We start from the raw sequence: 22414 nt of genomic DNA, 5'->3' as shown, positions 1-22414 counted from the left end.
CAGTGTCACCTGCTCCTGTTGCCATGGCAGAGGAAGCAGCACAGGTGATGGATGAGAAGGACGCATCCTGCTTCCCTGTGCTGAGAGCTCCATCTTGCCCCTGGGCTGGATGGAGCTGTCAAGCCATGATACCAGATCCATCGCACAGTCTTAGCCTGGCAAGGAGAGAGGGCAATGGGGGACACTTGTCTGGGGACAGAGGTAGGGTCAAACCTGGGGTTCACGTGTGGAGGCTTTGCCCTCCAGTCCCTGGGGAACACATTCCCAAGTGATTAGCAGCGCTGCCTCCTTCTCTCTTCCTGGCCACTTCCCCGCCATTATCTCCATCAGCATTCCTTTCCTTATTGAGGCCCTGCTCTGGCAGGAATTCAGCTTCGGGGTGGGGGCTAGAAAATCAAAGCAGAATGGTTTCCAGGACCCCTGAAGTTGTTGCAGAGGGGCAGAATCCTAAGGACATGAAATTAAGGGTTTTCCTTAGGCACTAAGGAAGATGAGTCTTGTAGTTAAGAGGCTCTAATGAGCTTGCAGTTTAAGGTAGGGCAGAACCTTACCCTTTACCCCAGAGGACAGAGGTTGCTGGGGATCATAAAGTTCACCCAGTAAAGTACTTCCTGAATCTCAGGCTAGGAGGAGGGGGTGAGCCCCTAAGTTGTTAGAGATAACAGGCTGAAGAGCCACACCCAGGGACTGCTTGGCAAGATCCTTTCCAGACCTAACAGTCTTAGTCCCTGGGGACTGTGGCTTTAGAGGTGGCAGTTTGCTCTGGCCTCTCATGGGATTGATGAAGAGACCTGGTCAGGAAACAGTAGAAAATGATGATGGAAATTGGGGACTGGAAGAGGGAGAAGGACAGGGTTGAGCAGTTGCCAAAACAAACTACAACTGGGTGACTTTTAAACAACAGAGGTGTATTACGTTGGTCCAGTAGGTTTAAAATCTAAAATCAACATGCAGAGGCCAGGTATGGTAGGGCACACCTATAACCCTAGCATTGAGGAGGCTGAGACAGGAGGAATGCCATGAATTTGAGGCCAGCCTGGGATACACTGTAAGTTCAAAGCCAGCCTGAACTACATAGCAAGACCTTGTCTCAGATAAATAATTAAATAAAGAATAAAAGTGCAGAGAAGGGTAGCGTTCTCTAGATTGTGAGAGACACTGTTCAAAGCTACCCCTCTCACTTCTGCAGCCCAGAGGTCTCTTGGCTTGTACCGGCCTCTAGAGCCCATGATCACCTGGTGTCCTATCTTCTTTGTATAGTCTTTGGACAGGCTGTGAGTAACAGCGGTGGTCAGTTCCCCTTGTCTAGTCGTTTCAATAGTAAAGGGAGATTAGGCTATTCCAATGCAGGCGGACTTCCTGCAACTCGATATTCCGTGATTTCATCATTAATCTTCAAGGACAACTCCACGCAGTGATCTCTATGATCTTTTAATAGGAAGTTAAGCTTTTTTACGAGGGTTGAATAGGAAGAGGAGACGGCATTTCTTTGGAAGTCAGCTAAATCTCGGGAGTGAGATTACCTCTGAGTCTCAATTTTCTAAACTATAAAACAGAAACAATACGGCCTCCTACGAGGGGAGTAAACTAGAGGCACACAAATCTCTACAGAACAAAAACCAGCGGTGGGAGAATGGGGCGGGACAACCTGGGCGTGGCCAGGGGCAGGCTTTGTTCTCGCCCCGCCCCGCCCTAGATATCGCGAGAGGGCCGGCCCCGCTTGGCTTCGGGTCAGCGTCGCTCGCGCGCTGAGGCACTAGGCCCGCGTCGCTCCGGGCGCGGGTCGAGTGCCGGCGGCGCGGGGCCGCTCGCGCGCGGCGTCGACTGTGGCGTCACGATCATTGTGTCGTGACGGTGACGCCCGGAGTTGTATCCATTGCAGCTCGTTCGGCCGCTGTAGCCCGGAGCTGGCTCTGCGGCTACCTAGCAGGTCGCCGCGAGCGCCCGACATTTCTCTTCCTGGATCCTTCGCCAACAGCGACCCTGAGCCAACAGCAGGAACCACCGGCAATGGCGGCCTCGACGGCGTCGCACCGGCCCATCAAGGGGATCCTGAAGAACAAGACCGCTGCGACTTCCTCGGTGGTGGCCTCGGCCGAAGAACCCCGCCGGAGCGTGGACGAGGAGCTGAGGTGAGAGCCGGAAAGGCCGGCGGGGACCCCGGCCGCGAGCGACGCCGAGTGGGAGTGGCGACCTTAAGTCTAGGCGCGTCTGTATTTTAAAGCAAATCCGATCTTTAAAACTTGAGTCTATGCACATTTAGGCATCATGTTGAAGTTTGAGAGTTTCAGCTGTTAAGATTTTATCCCTTCTTACCTTCACCTCAGAGGTGTTTTAAGGTTGTTGTATAAACTTTTTTGGCCTAGGAAGAACCTCTTTTAGATTTAGAATCACGCTAATGAACCTGAAAAAGAAACCATTTCCCTATTAAGCATTGTGCTACCCTCACTTCCCTGTTCGTCAGCTCTGCACTAAGAGAAATAAATGTTTTCCAACTCCCTGATGTACATTTAAAGGAAAGTTACTCGCTGCTGCACGTTTTTGCCTCTGCGGCTACTATTTTGGATGCTTTCTAGTTTTGGGACCTATTGACATGTACCTAAGCTCAAACGGTTCGAAGAGAAGCAGCTTCAAGATGCTGACTCGAAGCAATGTATGTATTAGTAAACAATTAGAAACAACCCGAGGTCCATTAGTTAGAATTGATGAAATATTGTGATACATTTGTATAATAACTTTTTGAAAACAATGACATAGATGTTTTTGCACAGAGAAAGATTCTCAAGATGTACAGCTTCATGAAAAACACTACTAAGAGAATTACTACTACACTACTTAGAGAATTCTATTTTCTGGAAGTAAGGCTTAAGAAAAGTTAGTGAAATTTGCAGTCCTGAAACTAAAATGAAGATGGTCGTGAAATCTTAATATTAGTGTTTTGGTAATTATTAGAGGCATTAAATAGTGTTCTTTCTAAAAAGCTATATTGAGCTGGGCGTGGTTGCCCATGCCTGTAATCCCAGCAGTCAGGAGGCGAAGGGCAGGAAGATCACTTGAGAGTTTAAAAGCTATATAGGATGCAGCTATGGTGATGGATCCCTTTAACCACAGCCACTCAAAACGCATGGGCAGGAGACTTGAAAGTTCGAGACACTTGGGCAACCTAATGGCGACCATGTCTCAAAATAAAATTTTAAAAGGGCTGGGGATGTAGTCCAGTGGTGGAGCACTTGCCCAGCATGTGTAGAGTCCTGGGCTCAATCCCCGGTACCACCAAAAACAAATTTTTAAAAAGATACATAGAAAGGTGGGCACAGCAGACCCTAATCTGTAGCACCAGCCACTCAGGAGGCTACGACAACAGGACCACTGAATTCCAAGAGCTCAAGAACCTGTCTCACACACACAGGGAAAAAAGAAAAGCTATATAGTAGCATAGGATAAACTGTAAAGCTTTCATAAATTTTACTCCAGCAACAGTTGTCCCAGCAAGTTATACCCTAAAATTCTCACTGACTAGATATATGCAAATATGTCCATTTCTACCTTAATTAGCAAAATCTTGGAATCATAGTAGTATGTTGTTGAATATCATCAGTCATTAAGAAGGCAGAAACTGGAAAACATAAGCAGATTATGGTACAATACATAGCTTGTATATTAATACATGTATTTATACATCTATATGTACATTTTTCATATCTTGATAGTTTATGTGTTTTATATATATCATAGAGTGCCATACACACAAATAAGAGCTATTTGGCTTAAGATATTCAAATGATAAGTTTGTGGGTTTTTGTTTTTGTGGTACTGGAGATTGGACACAGTAAACTACATCTCCACTCCTTTGATTTTGAGACAGTAAGTTGCCTAGGCAGGACTTGAACATGGTGATTCTCCTGCTCAGTCTCCCAGAGAGCTGAGATTACAGACGTGTCACTGTGTAGCTTTAAATTTTATTCCTTAGAAAACAGAATTTCTACCTGGAAATGGCAGTCACCTGAAGATGAGGCAAGAGGGTAGACCAATCTGGGCTGTATAATGAGACCTACAAATGAAGGAAAGGAGGTGGGGAGGAAAAGACGGAGAAAGAAAACAGAAAATAAAGCATAATTTCTGCTTGTGTCCTGTAACTACTTTTTCTTCTGTCATCTTGCAAACCACATTATAGAGTCGATGTACTTTCTTTCACAGTAGAGATGCACTTTAAACTTAAAAGGACCATATTCATTCTTTTTCTGTCCTAAACAATAATGATGACAGCTGCTTTTAATTCAAAGTGTTAATATTATTTAAGAATGATTTGTTTTAGGTTAGGAAGCACATGGAAAGTTCATTAATGTGTGCTAAATGTAAATTTAAAGCTTAGAAATTTATTGTAAAACACTCATGTATCTGTCCTGGTTAAAAAAGAAAATGATAACCGGACATGGTAGAACACACTTGTAATTCTAGCCCTTCAGGAGGCTGAGATAGGAGGTTTGCTGTGAGTTCAAGGTCAGCCTGAACTGCATATCAAGACACTGTCTCAAAAAAACACCTCTCCCCCTCCAAAAAAAACCACAGAAAATGTTTCTGTCACTTCAGAAATGTCTGTTTCCCTTTCAGTTACAGTCTGTACCTTCCCCAGAATAGAACTACTATCCTGACTTCCATGCTAATTACTTAAGTACCTGTCTCTACATTCTAGTTTTGCCCACCTTTGAACTTTATGCTAGTGGAGATATGCTAGACTTTTACAGTGTCTTTAGTAGGAAATCGTCACCAGGATGGAACATTGAGTTATTGTCAAGGAGCTCCCTTTGTTTTTTATTGTATTGTTTCCTTCACAAAAGGAATTCCTCTTAAAACCTATATCTGTTTTTTTTACTCTCCTACCAATCAAAAGCTCCTTTATCATTTTGATACAGAGACCGCCATAGGGATGGAGGACAGACTAGGCCCTTAAACTGTTTACTCATTGAAAGCATGATTTGTGTTTTTTCTGAGATAGACAGATTTAAAGCAGGCTTTTAGCTAGATATAGTGGCACATGCCTGTAATCCCAGTAAACAGGGAGGCTGAGACAGGAAGATCATAAATTCTAGCCCAGCCTGTACAACTTAGTGATACCCAGTTGGAGACTAAGGGCTATGGCTGTAGCTCAGTACTTAGGTCCTGGGTTCAGCCTTTAGTGCCTCAGAGAAAAGAGTGACACTTCATTTGGGCCTATAGATGCTACAGGTTATTAAAAGCAGGCCAAAGCTTGACCTTCATTTCATAAAACTTGCTATTCTCTCAGCACTTCATACAGGCATGTTATGTAACAGAAATATGTCTCAACCCTGGTGAAACAAGGTTTTCCAGCCCTAAATTTACCTCGCCTATTTGATCTCTCTTCAAGACTGGGGACACTACCATACAAGTAGCTAAAGTACTTTTCAGGATTCCCAGGAACATTCAGCTCCACCAGCAAATCCTCCTGCCCTAAACCTGTGGTCCCGAGGGTCCCAGGAACCCCCCGAAGCTGTAAAACCAGGACTTAGATCCTGACCAGCCCAACCCCACCCGCACAGCACCCCATGACACTCCTGCCCCTCTGAAGACCTGTGCTGCCTTCAGTTTCTCAAACGGAAGCCCCCTTCTGCCTTCTCTTACTTTACTTTGGTAGGGGGCTAGCTTGATCTGCGTCACAGTTGTGCTCCCTTAATTTTCTCTTCCTGTTTAATTCAGGCCTTTTCCTGTAAATGTGTGCAGAGAACTCAGGTTTAATTTCCATTATCACTGAAGCAAGGACTGGTGCTGGCTGGTGCTGATTCTTCTGACCTTCACAAGTGTATCTTTCCCACCAGGCGGCGTGCAGGGCAGAGCTACAAGGGGCTCTGACCAAAAGCAACTGCAACTCTAGCATGCGTGTCTGAACCCATTCTCCACTGCACTGAGATCTTGTTTGATTCTTAACCCGAGACTACATTTTCAAATCATAAAAACTTGGTACTGTCCTTTTCTAACTTTTTTTCAGACATCAGATTTCTGTTGATTCTCAACAACTGTTGGGGACTGATCAGAGACCCCCTATCCCTGAGGAGGGAACAGCAGGGGGAGGAAAGGCAAGACAAACTTAAGATACAAGGGAGACCGGGAGGAACTTGCTCCAGTGGACAAGCACAACCTGCTTTTATTCGCAAGAACTGGGGGGAGGGCAGCACACATTTCATGGAACAGCAGCTCTAGCGAATGGGCAGATAAAGAATAAACTAATGGGGGCTGGGGATTTAGTTCAGCAACATAAGCACCTGCCTGGCAAGCATGAGGTTGTGAGTTCCATCCTGGATTTTAAAAATAAAAAAATTAGAACAAAGAATAAACTAATGAAAAATGAAATTTTCTCTGTACCCAGATGCCTATACAGTAGACCCTTGATTTACTAACTCAGTTCACTCTCCAGGGCTGCTTTAAATCACTGTCAATTGAAGGCTCAGGCTTCTCTACACAGCCTTCAAAGTCTCTGTCCAATACACAGGCAGATCTCAGTGTCCTTGGAGAGACATTGGCCCAGGATCTCTCATTTAACCCCATACAGGAGAGGATGTTGTAATGTTCCTTCCAGAATACTCTGAGGTTTAAATCTACATCTGATACCATCTAGAAGCACGAGTGGTCATCATTTGGGTCATAGCTCAAGATTTTGGTTGTAAGTTAAAAACTAAAATTCCCTGTCATAACCCAAGTCGTTTGTTCATCAGGTGTCTTAACCCAAGGGACCATGCTATCTTTGCTTCAGGAATGTTGGGTTATCAACATTCTTCCTATTGCCAGGGTGCACAGGCTTTTCCTATACCTCTCTGTCTTGGAAGCAGGGTCACACCAGCCTTGGGAGAGACTAAGTCACATATTCAGGGTCCCTGTAATCTGTCACATAGCCTGTTCCCCAACAAACAGTTCTACATTGTAAGGACTGTTACTAAATCCTTTTTACGATAATGCCCATGTAGAGTAAATGCAGCCTAAGACAGGATGTTTCCTGGGCTCATTTGTAGTTGCAGGACTAGGGAAGGAAACTGAAACTTTGTCTCCTAATTAGATGTTTTCTGTTTGCTGCCACAAGACCCACCTACTGAGACAGAGCCTGGGCATCTGAAGAAATCAGTACTGTTGAAAGCAAGTTCTGTTTATCCAGTCTAGTTCAAGCAGGTGGCTCTTTAGAGAATTTTAGTGACATTTTAATTTGATTCACTAAAAATTCAGGTGAATCCAATAGATATCCATATGGGTTTCACACTGAATGAATACAAAAGCATTTGAAATTCTGTTTCTGTGCTTAAAAGTAATGACCCCGTGGAAAATGCAAATCAAAAGTACATTGAGATTCTATCTCGGGTCCATCAGAATGGCTATCAGCAAGAATACAAAAAGCAGCTAGAATGATGGCACACATCTATATCCTATAGTCCTACTACTCTGGAGGCTGAGGCAGGATCACTGCAAATTCAAGGCCCCAGAATGAGTGTAAGTGTAGCCTCAAGTACTTGGAGACCCTGTCTCAAAAAACAAAAAAAATTTTGGCACATGCTGCAACATGAAGTAAACCATCTGCAAAAGGACAAATACATGATTTCATTTGTGTGAAGTTCCTACAATAGATTCATACGAGCAAGAGTGGTGGTTGGATGGGGAGATGGGAGTAGTGCAGGGATACAGTGGGGAAGACCAATAAGTTCCCAAAATGGATGGAGGGTGATGATTGCATAGCACTTAATACCACAAGGTTGCAGCTTTACAGTGGTTGAAATCGCTATTTTTATGTTGCATATTTTACCACAGTAAAAAATACATATTTGTTTAGTCTGAAGTGAAGATACTCTTGAGTCCTTGAGGGCAAAAAGCAAGAAGATACAAAGTCAGACTCACCTGCTGGGAATAGGTATATAATTTTTAAAGTGACTCACTAAACTTGAAACCATGGTGAAAGGAAAATGATTAAAATTTAGATATCTCATTCTTCAAGGGCATTTCAGGACTTAAGAAATTGAAAGTATACATGGTTTGGGCCAAATGTAGAAAGGGTGAAAGTATATTAAGTCACAAACTGTGTTAGTGTATATGTAACAAAATACTGTTGGCTGGTAGAGAGGTCTTTGAAGCCTTTCTTAATGAACAGATAAAAGTTATAACTTAGGCATTTAATTATTGCACAGTTTAGTAGTTGCATAAGTGGTTTATTGAATGGTATTTTAGTACCATTAGTTTATTGAAATAATTTATTGAATGAATAACAGATATTCCTAAGCATTTCTCTATTCCTTAAGTAAATCCAAATATACTAATTTTTAACAATGGTAACTCAATTTTTAAAAGTTATTTCATTGCAGTCTTAATAGTACCTAAATTTAGTAGTTTCTCATGCTTAGTTTTTAAAGGTCCATCCTTTATGTTCTGATTCTTACAGATATCCTTGAAGAATTATGCCAGCAGCCAGGCGTAGTGGCACATGCCTATAATCCCAGCACTTGGGAGGCTGAGGCAAGAGGGTGGCTGTGAGTTTCAGACCACCCTGGGCTACATAAGCAAGTTCAAGGCAAACCTGCGCCACATAGGAAAATCCTGTCTCAAAAAAAGAAATTAATCCAAGGAAATAACTCCTGTTTTGTGTGTGTGTGTGTGTGTGTGTGTGTGTGTGTGTGTGTTTTAATCAGTCACTGGAATATGATAAATCAAAACTGTTTACCTGCTGAGTTTGGATAGTGATACAGATTTTGATTTCAGTTGCTGTTGAATTTCTGTAGGTAAGAGGTGACAACTATACCATGATCTAGATTCAGAATACTTTATTTTAAATAGATGGGTACTAAGTGTTCTTTTCTTTTTAACTTTAGTAAAAAATCCCAGAAGTGGGATGAAATGAACATCCTGGCAACCTATCATCCAGCTGACAAAGACTATGGTTTGATGAAAATAGATGAACCAAGCACTCCTTTCCATAGGTAATGTTACATATTCCTTTTTCCTTTTGTAGCATGATTTTTTTGCATTGATCATGAGTTTCTGGATTACTGCAGATTTGAATGCTGTTTGATTTTATTTGTTTTGTTTTGTTACTGAACCACTAGGTAGTAATCTGATTGCTTCTTCCCATTTGGAGACAGGGTCTCAAGTGTGTTGCCCTAGTTGGCCTCAAACTCATAATCCTCAGCCTTTCAGATACTAGGATTACAGGTCTGTGCCACATCTCTCTCCAGCCACGTAACTTTTTATTTATTAATGAGTAATATGTAATTTTAAAATTACAGAAACTATTTGGTGCATTATAATCATTGCCAGTAAACATTTATTTGTTGCATTTGAGTGGTTGCCAGCTGCTAATGAAGCACACAGGTTAGTGAGCTTTGTCTTTCTTGATAGAGAAGAGGTGTAGATTTGTTTGCTTCTCAAGTAGAAATCAGAGGCTTTCTTTGCAGAAAATGATAACTGCATGGATGGAAATGGTGGTCATTATTATTTCTTGTCATTTTTGAGCTTATATAAGTACATTGTGATTTTTGGCAATTTCAAGTCAAACATTTTTTGAATGAATTGTGAAATGATAGTAAGTGGTACTTACTATCGTTATAGGAAGACTTACCTGGTAGGAAGACAAAAATCATGTACCAATAAACATAAGAGTATGGAGGCTGAGAGTGGTGGTGCACGCCTGTAATCCCAGCACTTGGGAGGCTAACGCAAGAGGATTGCTGATAGTTGGAGGCCAGTCTGGGTTACCTAATGAGACCCTGTCTCAAACCAAAAAAAAAGAGTGAGAGAGAATATGGAGCTTGGCGTGGTGGTGCATGCCTATAAATCCCATCACTCGGAAGGCAGAGGCAGGAGGATTGCTGTGAGTTTCAGGCCATACTGGGCTACAAGGTGAGTTCGAGGCCAGCCTGAACTACATAGCAAGATAATATCTCAAAGGAAAACAAAAATGGAGCTCTCAAATACCATGGTACCTTGGTTCACAAACAAAAAGTGTTTGACAAAATTTTGTTTTTGTTTGCAAACTCTACCTCAAATGACAGACACTACCACAGCCATCTTTCCCACGCAAACTCAGATATGGCCATGTTTTCTAAAGTCATGGAACAAATTGAGTAAGTGAACCAAGGTCCCACTGAAAATGGAATACTGAGTTAAGATTATGCCTTAACTTTTATTGAAAACTAAAATTTCCAAACCAAAATATGTTATTGAAGTAAGACAACATAAATTCTTAAGTCCTCATTACAATAAGAGTTGAAGAAATGCTGTGTTTTAAATCAGTGAATGAGAACTTTGGAAAGTATTATGAAATTGCTTGCTACTAATAAAGCAGAAAAAATAAGACGTTTAAAATTGTGCCAAAGTTAGAAATAGATACAGATAAGGAAGCTCATTACTAATTAAATTTGAGGAAAGAAACATTTATGAAGCAGCTTATATCCTTGTTTTTCTCCTAGTTACAGATACTTACTTTAAAATACATCTCACGAGTGTCTAGCTGGCAAGTTCGATCCCTGGCACACACAAAAAAAGTCTCAAACTCTTGTTGTTTTGTTTTGCCTTACATTTTACTGAGAGTTGCTGGAAGGGTCATTTGGTACGCATGTGAGGCTTGTGTATGCATAGATGTGTGTTCTCAGCTTTTATCAGCTCAGTGCAGTTTCATCATTCTTTCCATGTTTTTTAAGTGTTTTATTAAACAGGATGGTTTTCAAAGAAAGATCATGTTTTATTTACACTATGTAAGAATCTTAATTCAAGCCAGTAGTGGGGATAAGTGTATTTCATCTCCTCTTGAAAAAATAAACATCATTTTAACTGTTGTACTTACTTAACCTGTCTTCTCAACCTGGGAATATTAACCAGCAGTTTTTTTATATATAGTTGAATTGTTTGATATACCCCTCTTGAAAATAAAGGGTTCCATTTTTATAGTAATATTTGAGCAGAATTTTCCCTAGATGGTACAATAGAAGAGCCAAACAGCTTTGAAACTTTCTGAATTAGGTCTTTAGGATCTTAGTGTTATTTTATCTATTCTTATGTCTGTTTAGATCACCTGTCTTTGTCTCAACAGCGATGTATGCATACATATTCCAAAACCAAATGGTGATTGATTTAGCATTGTTTTCCCTCACTGGATGAAATAATTGCAGCTTCATAGTATTTTTTTCAGATGGGGAGTTGAGGGTATTTTTTTTTATGATTGCCCTTTTAAGTAATCATTTGGAGTCTTAATTGGTTCTGTACTTTTTTTATTTTTTCAGCACTGGGGATTGCACCAAATCCTTGTGCTTGCTACACAAGCATTCTGCCTCTGAGCTATGCTTTTAAATGTTTGCATTGAATCGAAACTATCTAAAGTAACCTCAAATAAAAATAGAGCTTTTAATGTGTTGATATTTCAATTGGTTAATAGAATTATGTTGACTTTTCCTAGTGGAAGATTCTACTTCATGTATTAATGGCAATGTGCTTACCATTCTAGTATGATAGGTGATGATGAAGACGCAGTTAGTGATTCTGAAGCCACTGAGCCCCTAACTCCAGATGTCTTAGCTAAGAAGTAAGTTATAAAGCATTTTTACTTACACAGATTATATTTGTGCATTTAGACATTTTATATTGCTTTCCTTTTTACTTACACACATGTAAATAAAAGGCTAGATATATCTGTTTTTTGTTTCTGTTTGCTTGTGGATGCTGGGGATTCAATCCAAAGCCTCCAAATGCTAAGCCTATGTTTTACCACCGAGTGACATCACCAGCTCCTATCCAGGTTTTTCACATCAACTGCTAATCTTATGTCTTGATTAAAATCAATGTATATAGGTGGCAGAAAGATTAGAATACATTGAACAGAATTGTTGTGGAATACTAGGTTGTGTTTTGTTCCTATGATTTTGTTTTGTTTAATGTCCTGTCACCTGTGTTTTAAAGATAGAAATGACAAAGGCAAAAATAAGTTAATTCATAAAGCAAACTCTTGCTGTTACTGATTTCTAGCACCAATGGCACTACTGGTTTTGGCATATTGGTTTTGATACCAATTCCTACTCTTTTGCTTTTTATTTTCCTTAATGATCATTAGATGTCTCATGATGCTCAGACTTTGATTAAGGCACTTGAATAATATAGTGAATAATAGTGTTGATTTGTAAATTATTGTACAGATTGGCTGCTGCTGAAGGCTCAGAGCTGAAGTATCAGATTCGGGAACAAGAAAGCAGTGGAGAAGAGGATAATGATCTCTCACCAGAAGAGCGAGGTAGTTTCCGCTCTGCTTTCAGCATGATGCTAATAATTGTACAGATAACATTTTCTCAAGTTGTACTAGCTTTCTCCTATTTTCAGTGACTACCTTACAAAATATACCAAGAGGCCTTTGAAAATGGTTTCAAATAGAAATTGTTCCTAGAGTTTGTTTCCTTAATACACTGCAAAAACAAGTTCTGTTGCCAGCAGGGAATGTAACTACTGTGTGCTGTCATTTTTCATTAAGTAGTATTCCTGGAGTTGTAGTTCAAGAGTTAGCCTGCAGGGGGAGCCATTTGACTAATTAGAACTTCAGTACTTCAGTAAATTCAGTTCCTATCAGTAGTTACTAAGTTTTTTAGGTGTTTTTCACTTTGTATGTCTGGAAAAAGGTTGTTTATTGACAGTAGAGGTTCTTAGGAAAATGTTGTCTTGTAATTTATAGCATATGATTGTTTCTAGGGTATACCAAACTCAAAAGTTTAGATTCTAGGTGTCCTACTTGGCTTTCTAATCAGGATATTCCCCACAAAAAAGTAAAAATAGCTATGAAAAGGGTTATGCACTTGTGGAGTTACTATGCAAAGTTGGCTATTTTTGAGGTAGACCTAAAATGTCCTTTTATTCTTGCATTGTGTTGTTCTGGCACACGAGAATCTTAGCAGGAAGGACTGGGACCACTTAGATTAGCAGCTTTCATGGACCGAATACTTTGCACACTTAATACAATAAATTTTGAATATTTCAGAATTAGAATATGTTTATAATAAGCCAAATTTAGTATCTTTTTAGATGTGAGAATATATGTGTGTATAACTGGGGGTGGCAGCACTTGGAATTGAACTTAGAGCCTTTGTACTGAGCTACATGACCAGTCCAGGTTGTCTGCTTGTTTTAAATTTTGAGACAGAGTCTGAGTTGCCCAAGCTGTACTTGATCTTGTGATCTTCCTGCCTCAGCCTCCCAGCAGGCTGGGATTATAGATCTGTCACCACACCCAGCAGAAATAACTTTTTAGACTATGGAAATATAATTCTCAAAAGACAAAGTGACAGTGACCTCTCCCTTTTCTTAAAACTTTACTGGTCTAAGAAGTTTTAGGATTGTCTCTTCAGAAACACTTTAAAATGCCATTAGTAAAATGTAGTCAGTTATGTTGAATTGCTCTCACCATTACGTTTCGGTGGTAAAAACTATAATCATGACAGGTTTCAACCCAGAATTAATCAACACTTAAGTATAGAGTCTTGCTTGGTTCATTCATTTATTCACTTACATGTAGTGTTATAGTTTCATTTTTTTCCCCCATTCAGTTCTTGTTGGAGAATTTTCCTGTGGCTTTCAATGTTCTTCACAAATATGACTTGTATTTGTTTGTCTTGTTCTTCCACTGAGATGTACCTGAACTATGTAACTCAAAGGTGGCAAACTATAAAGTGAACAGAGTAAATATTTTAGACTTGGAGCGCTGTATTGTCTCTATTGCAAACCATTTAACTCTTCCATTGGCATATTCTTCCTGTAAAGTGCACAGGTGGTAAATATTTCTGGTTTTGATGGCTGTGTGGTCTCTATTAGACACTACTCAACTCTGCCACTGCGTACAGCAGCAACCTTAAACGTGACCGAGCTGAGCGGGGCTGTCTTCTGATAAAACTTCACTAGAACAAACACAGCCAGTCCTTGAGCCAAGATTTTCTAAGTTTTCTTTTGTATCTTACAGAAAAAAAGCGACAATTTGAAATGAAAAGGAAGCTTCACTACAATGAAGGACTGAATATTAAGTTAGCTAGACAATTAATTTCAAAAGACTTACATGATGAGGAGGAAGACGAAGAAATGTCAGCAACTGCAGATGGCGAAAAAATGAATATTGAAGAATCAAAGCAAGGTTGGATGTTTTTAAAATATCACTGAAACTTATAGTTCTCTGAGTGATTATTTTGCTTTAACAGTAATTTTGCTGATTCTCTTCATTTTACCAACGTTTGTAAAATTTCAATCTCTATGCTAATTAAAGTTCATTATGCCTATAGTTGACTTAAGACTATGTGTTACGTTATGTAGCAGTTTTTTCTTATGGTTTGCTTGAGTTTAGGCAACAATATTTGTCTTTATATTAAGGTGTGTTTTGTTTGGCTTTCAGATCATGTTTTGTCATAACAATCTAAAGAAACACGGTTTTAATATGAAGAATTTTTTTGAACATCCCTTTAGGTTCTGAAAACATGTTACATCTTTCCAGTGTGATTCTTTGGTCTTGACTGACAAGTTTTTTGACTTTGCTTTTTCAGGGCATTGAACCCAAAGCCTTACACATGCTAGGGAAACACTACCACTAAGCTAAATCCTCAACCCTTGCTGGTTTCTTTTAATATTCAAGGGAACATTTCTTTGTTCTTTTCATCAGCTTCTTATTAGACTTTCAATATCATCTCTTAGTAAGGCATTAGGAATGCGCTTCATTTTCTGCTGGAAATTTGTACACAGTGCTGCTATGTCAAAGAACAAAGAGGGTTTTTTTTTGTTTAAGTGAGTACTTTTAAAATATAACACTATCCTCGCAACTACTTAGGAGGTTTAGGCACAAAAATTGTAAGTTTGAGGCCAGCGTTAGTGACATTAGTGTAATCCTATGTCAGAGTAAAATTTTCAGAAGTGATGAGGATGTAGCTAAATATCCCTGAGTTCAGTCCCTAGCACTACAAGCAAGAAAAGAAAAAAAGAAGGAAAAAAACTGGCTTTTATCCATCTCTGCCTATCAGACATTAAATTTCACACATTTAATAAATATATTTTTCTGTATAACGATTAGTAGTTTATGTTAGCTGAATGCCTGCTTTTGATTCAGTGGAGATAAAAGTACCCTTTGTGAAAGGTACATCTTTATTGATGTGTATGTTTCTTTAAGGATATTGTTTGTATATCCTCCTTATCATAAAGTCTACAAGAATAGAAAGCACTATATAATAGGGCTTAAAATTAAGCTCTTTATTTAGGCCCTAAATAAAGGCTCTAGAGGCTCTTAAATTTTTTGTGTTTACTAACCTTTAAAATATCCAGGTTCTTCAGAATTCATTACTTTCTGAGGTGGCAGTCTGCTTCCGCTTTGCTCTCCTGTTCCCCCACCATTCCCACCTGTTTCATTGCTGTTTTCATGAAGAGTAACATGATTAGATTCTGGTGTGTGCTTTTCTCGAACATTTAGGGATATTTGTTTCATGTTAACACAGACTTGATAAGCTAATTATTTCTGAGGGTGACATAAGCAAATTATGTTTTTCTTTATCTTTGCAGGATCTACTACAGGTGATCAACGGCAAAACAAATCACAAAATTCATAGAAGAGCTTTGTTCAATGCTGCACTTGTCAAATACAAATCCTGTTACTATGATACAACTGCTTCTTGTTTTCCACAATTCATGACTTAAGTACCAAAATACATCCCAGTTTATTATAGATTGCCAAGAATTAAATGATGACCTTAGAGACTGGTTAGACTGAAAATGTCTAATGAATGCATATATTCTTGTGCCTCACACTTCACCACAAATACAGTATAACCTAATAGTCCAAAACCGCTTTACTTTTGTAAGAACACTGGTTAATTTGTATATTATATAGCTTTTTATGCATTAAAAGTTAATGTCTTTTTTGGGGGGAGGAAACTAACTTATTTTCATCACTTGTAGATGTGGTTACTTATAAATAGGTGGTTGGGCTTTTGTTTTTTACCAAAAGCCAGTTGGAACAATAGGACATATAGATTGATGAATACTCAGGCTGAAAAGTATTTTTCACAGTTGTTTTCAGTGTGATTTGTCTGACTGAGGATTACAAGAGTTACTGTTATATTTTCCAGTCACTACCTTCAAAATACCTGTTAAGGTTTTTTTGTGCTTACAAGGAAGGACTGATGTTTTTCTCATCAAAACTAGATTGTTTTTGTTTTTTAAATGTCGGGTTAAACTTGCACTAGTGTCTGCTCTGCTTGTTTTGGTACAACGGGCAGACTTCAGATCAGTTTCTTCAGGAAACACAGCTCTAGCGTAGCCCTGTCAGCGTGCCCACTCCCTTCTACACATACAAGGGTCACACAAGATTGTCACGATGTTGGGAGCTGTCTTTTCTCTCACACACTCTTGTCATTTGCTGCAGTAATGAATTTCTCCTTGCTTAACCATGCCTAATCTACTTGTGAAGAAAGTAGTTGAGCAGTACTATAAACAGGATATATAAAAGTGCTCAATTCTGTGCCTCCCTGGCTTACATCTGGATAATTAAATTGCTATTCGCTCATTTGACTTAATTAGATCTTAGAAAACAGTTAAGGATTTTTTGCATGATGAGAGAATTGTATGTAACCAGTGATACAATTGTTGCTGAATGTACAGATAGAATTAAGTCTGAACATTTTTTAATTTAAAAAAGTTTAATAGTCCCTGCTTTAGAGGAATATGATAATGTGTCTTTTGACAAATGTCCTTTATTCTTCTAACAGGATAATTTGGATTATTTTTTCCCCTGAAATGAAGAGTCCTGTATATTTTAGTTCCGTGATGTTTTCATTTCTAGTCAGTTATTTGTATCAAGTTTTTGTTAGTACCAAGAATCCATTATCCGAACAGACTTTTAAAATAATTTCTGTATATTATATATATATGAAATGGCTTTTATTGAAGAACTGATCTTCCACTTGCAAGTTTATTGGAAATACCAGTATGTTGAAATAAAAAGTTGGAGAATTATTTGCTGTTAGAAGAATATATTATTTTGAATACTTTTTCTTAAAGTAATCAAAGTACCTCTGAACTGTAGGTATAGTATAACATCTGTCTTCTGAATTACGGCAATTTGGGGGGGTTGTGGAATTTTAAACTACATAGGTATTCACAGAAAGTACTCACATGTTTTCTGTTTGTTTGCATTGTATTGGGGATTGAGTCCAAGGCCTTGTGTATGCTAGGCAAGCACTGAGCTACCCCTCCCTCTCTCTCTCCTTCTCTTTCCTCTCCTCTCTCTCTGTCCCTTTCCCTCTTCTTCCTTCTCTTTTCTTCTGTTCTCTTCTCTTTTCTCCCTCCTTCCTCCTCCCTCCCTCACTCTCCCCTCTCCTCTCCTCTCCTCTCCTCTCCTCTCCTCTCCTCTCCTCTCCTCTCCTCTCCTCCGTCTCTCTCATTTTGAGGCACTATCTCACTGTTTCCCAGGCAGGCCTCAAAACTCCTGTGGTCCTTCCTCCTGCCCCAGCTTCCACATGCTCTATTTGTTGAAGCCATTGCTGTGCAGTGCAGGAAAAGATAAGACGCAAATAACTGATTCTTTTGGTGATTTCTGTAAAGTATTTCTTGAAACTTTTTAAAAATTGTTTTTTTATTTCTTAAAGCAAATCATTTCTGGTTTCAGAAGTAGGTAATTATCTCACAGGTGTAAGACTTGCCAAACAGCACGCTTGGTGAGATTTTGGGTAGTCAGGTGCAGCTGAATAAGAATGTTTCAGCGAGTCTTGGAGTAGCCAGAATAATAAAGCATTGTGGCCTGGAACTGTAGCCCAGACACACACACTTGATAGTGTGCACTAGATTCTGTCAGCCCCCACACCACAAAAGGAGAAAGGAGCAGCAGAAGCAACTGCCTCTGCTTTATGATATAAGGTAGGTGTTTCCTTTGGAGAAAGTTGTCTGTGAACGTTTGGTTCTTTTCAAGGTAGATTTTACTTCCAGTCATGTATTCATTATTATTTCCTGTACTTAAAGTTCAACAGGGATGGCCTTGAAGATCTGACACATGATAGTGTAAGTGGATTGTTAAAATAACTTTTGAAGTTTAGAGCTAACTGCCGTTTCCCCCTAAACTTTACATTTACGTTAATGTATGCTGCACATACTGCAGTGAAATAAGTATGGCACTGGCCTGTGTGTGGGCCTTAGTTCCTTGTGAGTCAGCTGTGTCAGGATCGTATTCTACTGACCAAGTGTTGACACCAGGATGGATCTTGGCTTATATTGTAGCTGAGTAGTTTCCTTGGTTATAGTAAAAATTATAACAAAAGCTGGCATTTTTTTGGAGACTATTTTCACCTGTCTGTGTCCCTTATATCTAATCCTCGAAACAACCATACAAATCAGACATCCTTCTCTGTACTCTAGAAATAAGGAAAATGCTCCTTACCAGGTTATTTGGGCTGTGTCTCATACCTGCTACGTGACAGAATTCAAATCCAGATCCAACTAAATTCTATGGTCTTTTTCAATGCTTTTTTAGATGAAAATTCATTTTATAAAGTGCACCTTATAAATAAACCTCATTTGGATTCTTGTATATATTGTATGCTTTAGGAGAACTATTTTTCAAGTAGTTATTCGGAAATATTGAAAATTTTGTTTAAGGTTTGTATTGCATGTAGGAAAGTCAGATGCACAAGTGCTCCGTGGCTGGAGATTTGAGTGCATGATCTGGTTGTATTCCACAAGTTTGTTTCTAAGCAGACTGTTTCAAGCTTAAAACATAATTATTTCAGAATGTGAATGTATTACAAAGTCAAGTACCAAGTTGGTCTATAAAAATCAGCATGTGCCTAAACCAATGTGTCCCTGTGTGTTCTATGAAACCCTGGTAGCACAAGATGTTCTGTGAAGAAAAGTCCGTGAGTAGATAAGCTTTGCATATGCTGCACACTTTTTTTTCTACCCCCATGCAGATTTATGGGATGTTGGGAGTAGCTCAGTGGTGAATTGCATACTGAGCATGTGCAGAGAGACCTGGGTTCTATCCCTAGGGAGAAAAAGAAGAAAAGATCTGAAGAGTCTTGATTAGAGCAAGTAGTTTAAAATTGAGTAAAACTCAGCATTTTCCAAATGTATTTTATAATAACTGTCATACTTTGTCTATCAAGAAATATCCCAAATAGGGGATATACCTGTATTTCTAATATATGAAAGTTGAACATTTCTAGGAGAGTGAATGATACATAGTTTGCCAAGCATAAGACTTTAATTTTTGGTAACTCATGCAATAAACTGTAAGAGGCGTATCTGGGACAGATGAGGGTGGGGTTGATGGGGCTGGTTTTGGGCACTGTGGTTTAGCACTGAGATGACGCTTGCTCCAAGATTTGCTGCTCTAAGCAGTTTTCCAAAGGTTTTGTTGCTATCCGCTCTTGTCTCATTGGGTCACAGGAGCACATCTACTACTCATTGGGAAAATAAAGAGGACAGCAAGTGTCTTCGGTCTGGCTCGTAACCCAAGCCTTGGTTAATTTTTTTTTTTTTAGCTCACTTTAAATTTGCCTTTGACTCATTGTTTTATTTGTGAAATTATTGGGGGAGGTAATGATGAGACTAGGTAAATGAGGGTGAATTTGGCAAGTGTTTAGTCATGATTTTATCTCAACTGCCCAACCTGAAATACTTTCTTTCAGTACAACTGCCAAGTGTTAGCATTTCAGTTCTGTTACCAGTGGGAATCATTGAAATTGGAAGAAAACTAATAAACTGACAGTGTTGACTAGAAATAGAAGAGGATTGTGCAGGCTGGTCTTCTCTATCATACCATTTGGCCTCCCTTTGGAGTTATAAAAGAAGTTTACAACGTTTTGTTCAAATAGTTTAGCCTGAAAAGTGTTAACGAGTAACAGCTAATGAACATAAGAACAAAGCTTAGTTACTTAGTTCTGCTCTCTGGTTTCTGCAGTATTCTTTGTGCAAGCAGTTATTTATGGACAGAATACGTATTTTCATCTTCCTGTGTAACAGTCACTCAGCAGGCAGTCTTCCTGCCTCTGCCTCTCTAGTGTTGAAATTAGTATGTGTCACCACACACAGGTCAAGTGATTTTTTTAAACACTGCCTAATACAAAATGTTGACTATCAAAAGTTGAAGGAAGTTTTGTGGATTGTTGCCAATTTTATGCACCCCTTTACCATACTTTAAATCAGTTCATGGGGGGAGGCAAATGGGGAGAGAAGGGGTGGATATGGGAGTTCCACTCTAGTTTGAGAGTCTCAGAAAATGCTCTGGTCCAGTGTTGTCTTTTAAAGAGAGAGCTTCCCTAACTAGTAAGCATCTTGAGTTTTTCTGGTGAATTGTGAATATAATCCAATCTTGAGGGTTGTCTTTCATACTGTTTCAATGTGAGTACAACCTAGAGAAGAAAACCAAGCTGCAAAGTGAGCTAAAGCAAAATAAAATTAATCGCAGTAAAAGACATTGCTATTATTCATCCTCAGAATACTCCCCCTCGCTTGGAGTGCACACATCCAACTGTTCTTACCAGTTTGTGAGGAGGTTCTGGAAGTCCTCTTGCCTGCATCTCCTCAGTTGTGCTGTGGTGGCCGCCTCCAATGTCCTGAATTGATTTAAAGTGCTGACCTTTCGTGGTCGTTTTGACTTTAGGAAAGAGCCAGAAACTGCACGGCACCAGGTCTGGTGGATAAGGTGGGTGAAGACACAGGCTTTTACTAGCCTGCCTTGCCTTTGGCTGGTACTTGGCAGCAGCATGACTTTTTTTTTTTTTTTTTTTTTTTTTTTTTTATCACTCCTTGTTCAAAAGAGAACTTCTAGAACTTCAGAAAGTGTCAAGAGTGATGGGGTAAGTGTGGAGAAGTGTAGGGGAGGATTTTGAGTGGGCTGAATGGCAATGTGTCTTACTGTAATACATTTTAAAATTTAAACACTTAACTATATTTTGATCACACCTCAGTTCTGACTCCTGGAGATACGGACTCCTGGAGATACAACACAGGCCTTGTGTTTAATTGTTGGCACTGAAAAAAAATCATTGGGAAAAAATATACAATTACTGTGACCAAAGCAAAATACACAGGAGCAACTTAGAATAATCAGGGTGTCTGTTGTTTATGAAGATGTATTAATGCATATCACAGACAGCACAAACTGAGCTCTCTTATCCCCCACCCCAAATTCTGTCCTGGAATTAATAACTGGCATCCAGCCTTCAACCTTGATTTGTTTACTTCTCTCAAGCAGCTCTAGTCCATTAAAAGCTCTACTGATCTCATCTCTAAATTTTATCTAAACCGTTCCCCTTTCAGTCTCTTAGTCAAGCCACCATCATACTTGCTTGTGCTCCTGAGTATTTCCTTATTCTGTCCCTTCTAATCCAGTTGCTACATAGCAATAAATGTCGCTGACCCACTTAAAGCTCTTCTGTGACTCCCCTGCCACCCTTAAGACTAGCTTACAAGACTGCATGTCCCGGCCCCACCTACCTCTTCAAGTCTTGCACCACTCCTGTTACTACAGTCATTTGGTTTTAGCTTTTTTAGTTTCTCTGGTTCCTGAAGTTTCCCTCCTCTTCGTTTTTGTTTTTTTCCTTTTGAGACGGTCTTACTATGTACCCAGGCTGGCCTTGAACTCACAGTAATCCTGCCTTAGCCCCCTGAGGTGGGTACAGCCTGCCTGGCACCAATTTTTCATGATTTTAGTTTCAAAGACAACTCCTCCCACACTTGGCATTTCCCTACCCTCCCTCTTTAAAAGATGTCTTTCCTACAACACTCAGGATCCTTGTTTCCTTATCTGGTTGGTTCGCTTGCTTGTTGCCTGACTTCTTTCTAAAAACAAAGTTCTATGAAGACAAGACCTCTGACACACTGCAGGATTCTCAGAACTTTGTACCGGCTGGTTCAGTAGAAGCCTTATCAAATATTTTTTGGATGAATGAAAGGGTGATGCTTGTTCAATACATGATTCAACTTTTCCTTCCCAGGAGCCTTTCCTCATACACTTAGTGGTTAAGTATTAGAACCAGGAAGGAAGGGATCACCAAGGCTAATTTGCTTGTTTTCTAAGAAGGCAGCTGATGCAGGGTCAACTGAAGAGGGACCAGAAGCCAGTTCCTCTGGCTCCTCATTTCTGTACTAAATCTCCCCTTGCATTGAACCACTGTGGCCCTGTGTCATCAAAGTGATTTTATTTTTTCAGAGTGGAGCAAATTAAGAAATAACATCATTTGTGCTTGCTTCATTCAGCAGCACATGTATTAGAAATAACGTTCTTCAGAATACTCTGAAAATAAACTCTCCTGCCCAAATAAAATTTCTTCAAAAAAATTGAGATATTGTTACAGAATTCCCAACTTCTAATCATTTCAGAAGTCAGTCTTGCTAGAGAATGTTCATATGAATATTGATTATTAAATACTGC

At 39.5% G+C, this 22414-nt stretch overlaps 1 protein-coding gene across 1 annotated transcript; it reads left to right on the top strand.

Annotated features, from left to right (window-relative positions):
* Positions 1–1725: 1725 nt before the first annotated feature.
* Ppp1r2 (protein phosphatase 1 regulatory inhibitor subunit 2) lies at positions 1726–18829 on the top strand. Its single transcript, XM_003477098.5, has 6 exons — positions 1726–2132; positions 8859–8966; positions 11486–11563; positions 12171–12265; positions 13976–14143; positions 15550–18829. The coding sequence occupies exons 1-6, from the start codon at positions 2011–2013 to the stop codon at positions 15594–15596; spliced, it is 618 nt and encodes a 205-aa protein (XP_003477146.1). The 5' UTR covers positions 1726–2010; the 3' UTR covers positions 15597–18829.
* The last annotated feature ends 3585 nt before the right edge of the window (positions 18830–22414 follow it).

Source organism: Cavia porcellus, unplaced genomic scaffold (assembly GCF_034190915.1).
Source record: "Cavia porcellus strain 051 isolate PalLab524CR breed Dunkin Hartley unplaced genomic scaffold, mCavPor4.1 scaffold_14, whole genome shotgun sequence".
Lineage (NCBI taxonomy): Eukaryota > Metazoa > Chordata > Mammalia > Rodentia > Caviidae > Cavia > Cavia porcellus.
This window is presented reverse-complemented; position numbering and strand designations above follow the sequence as displayed.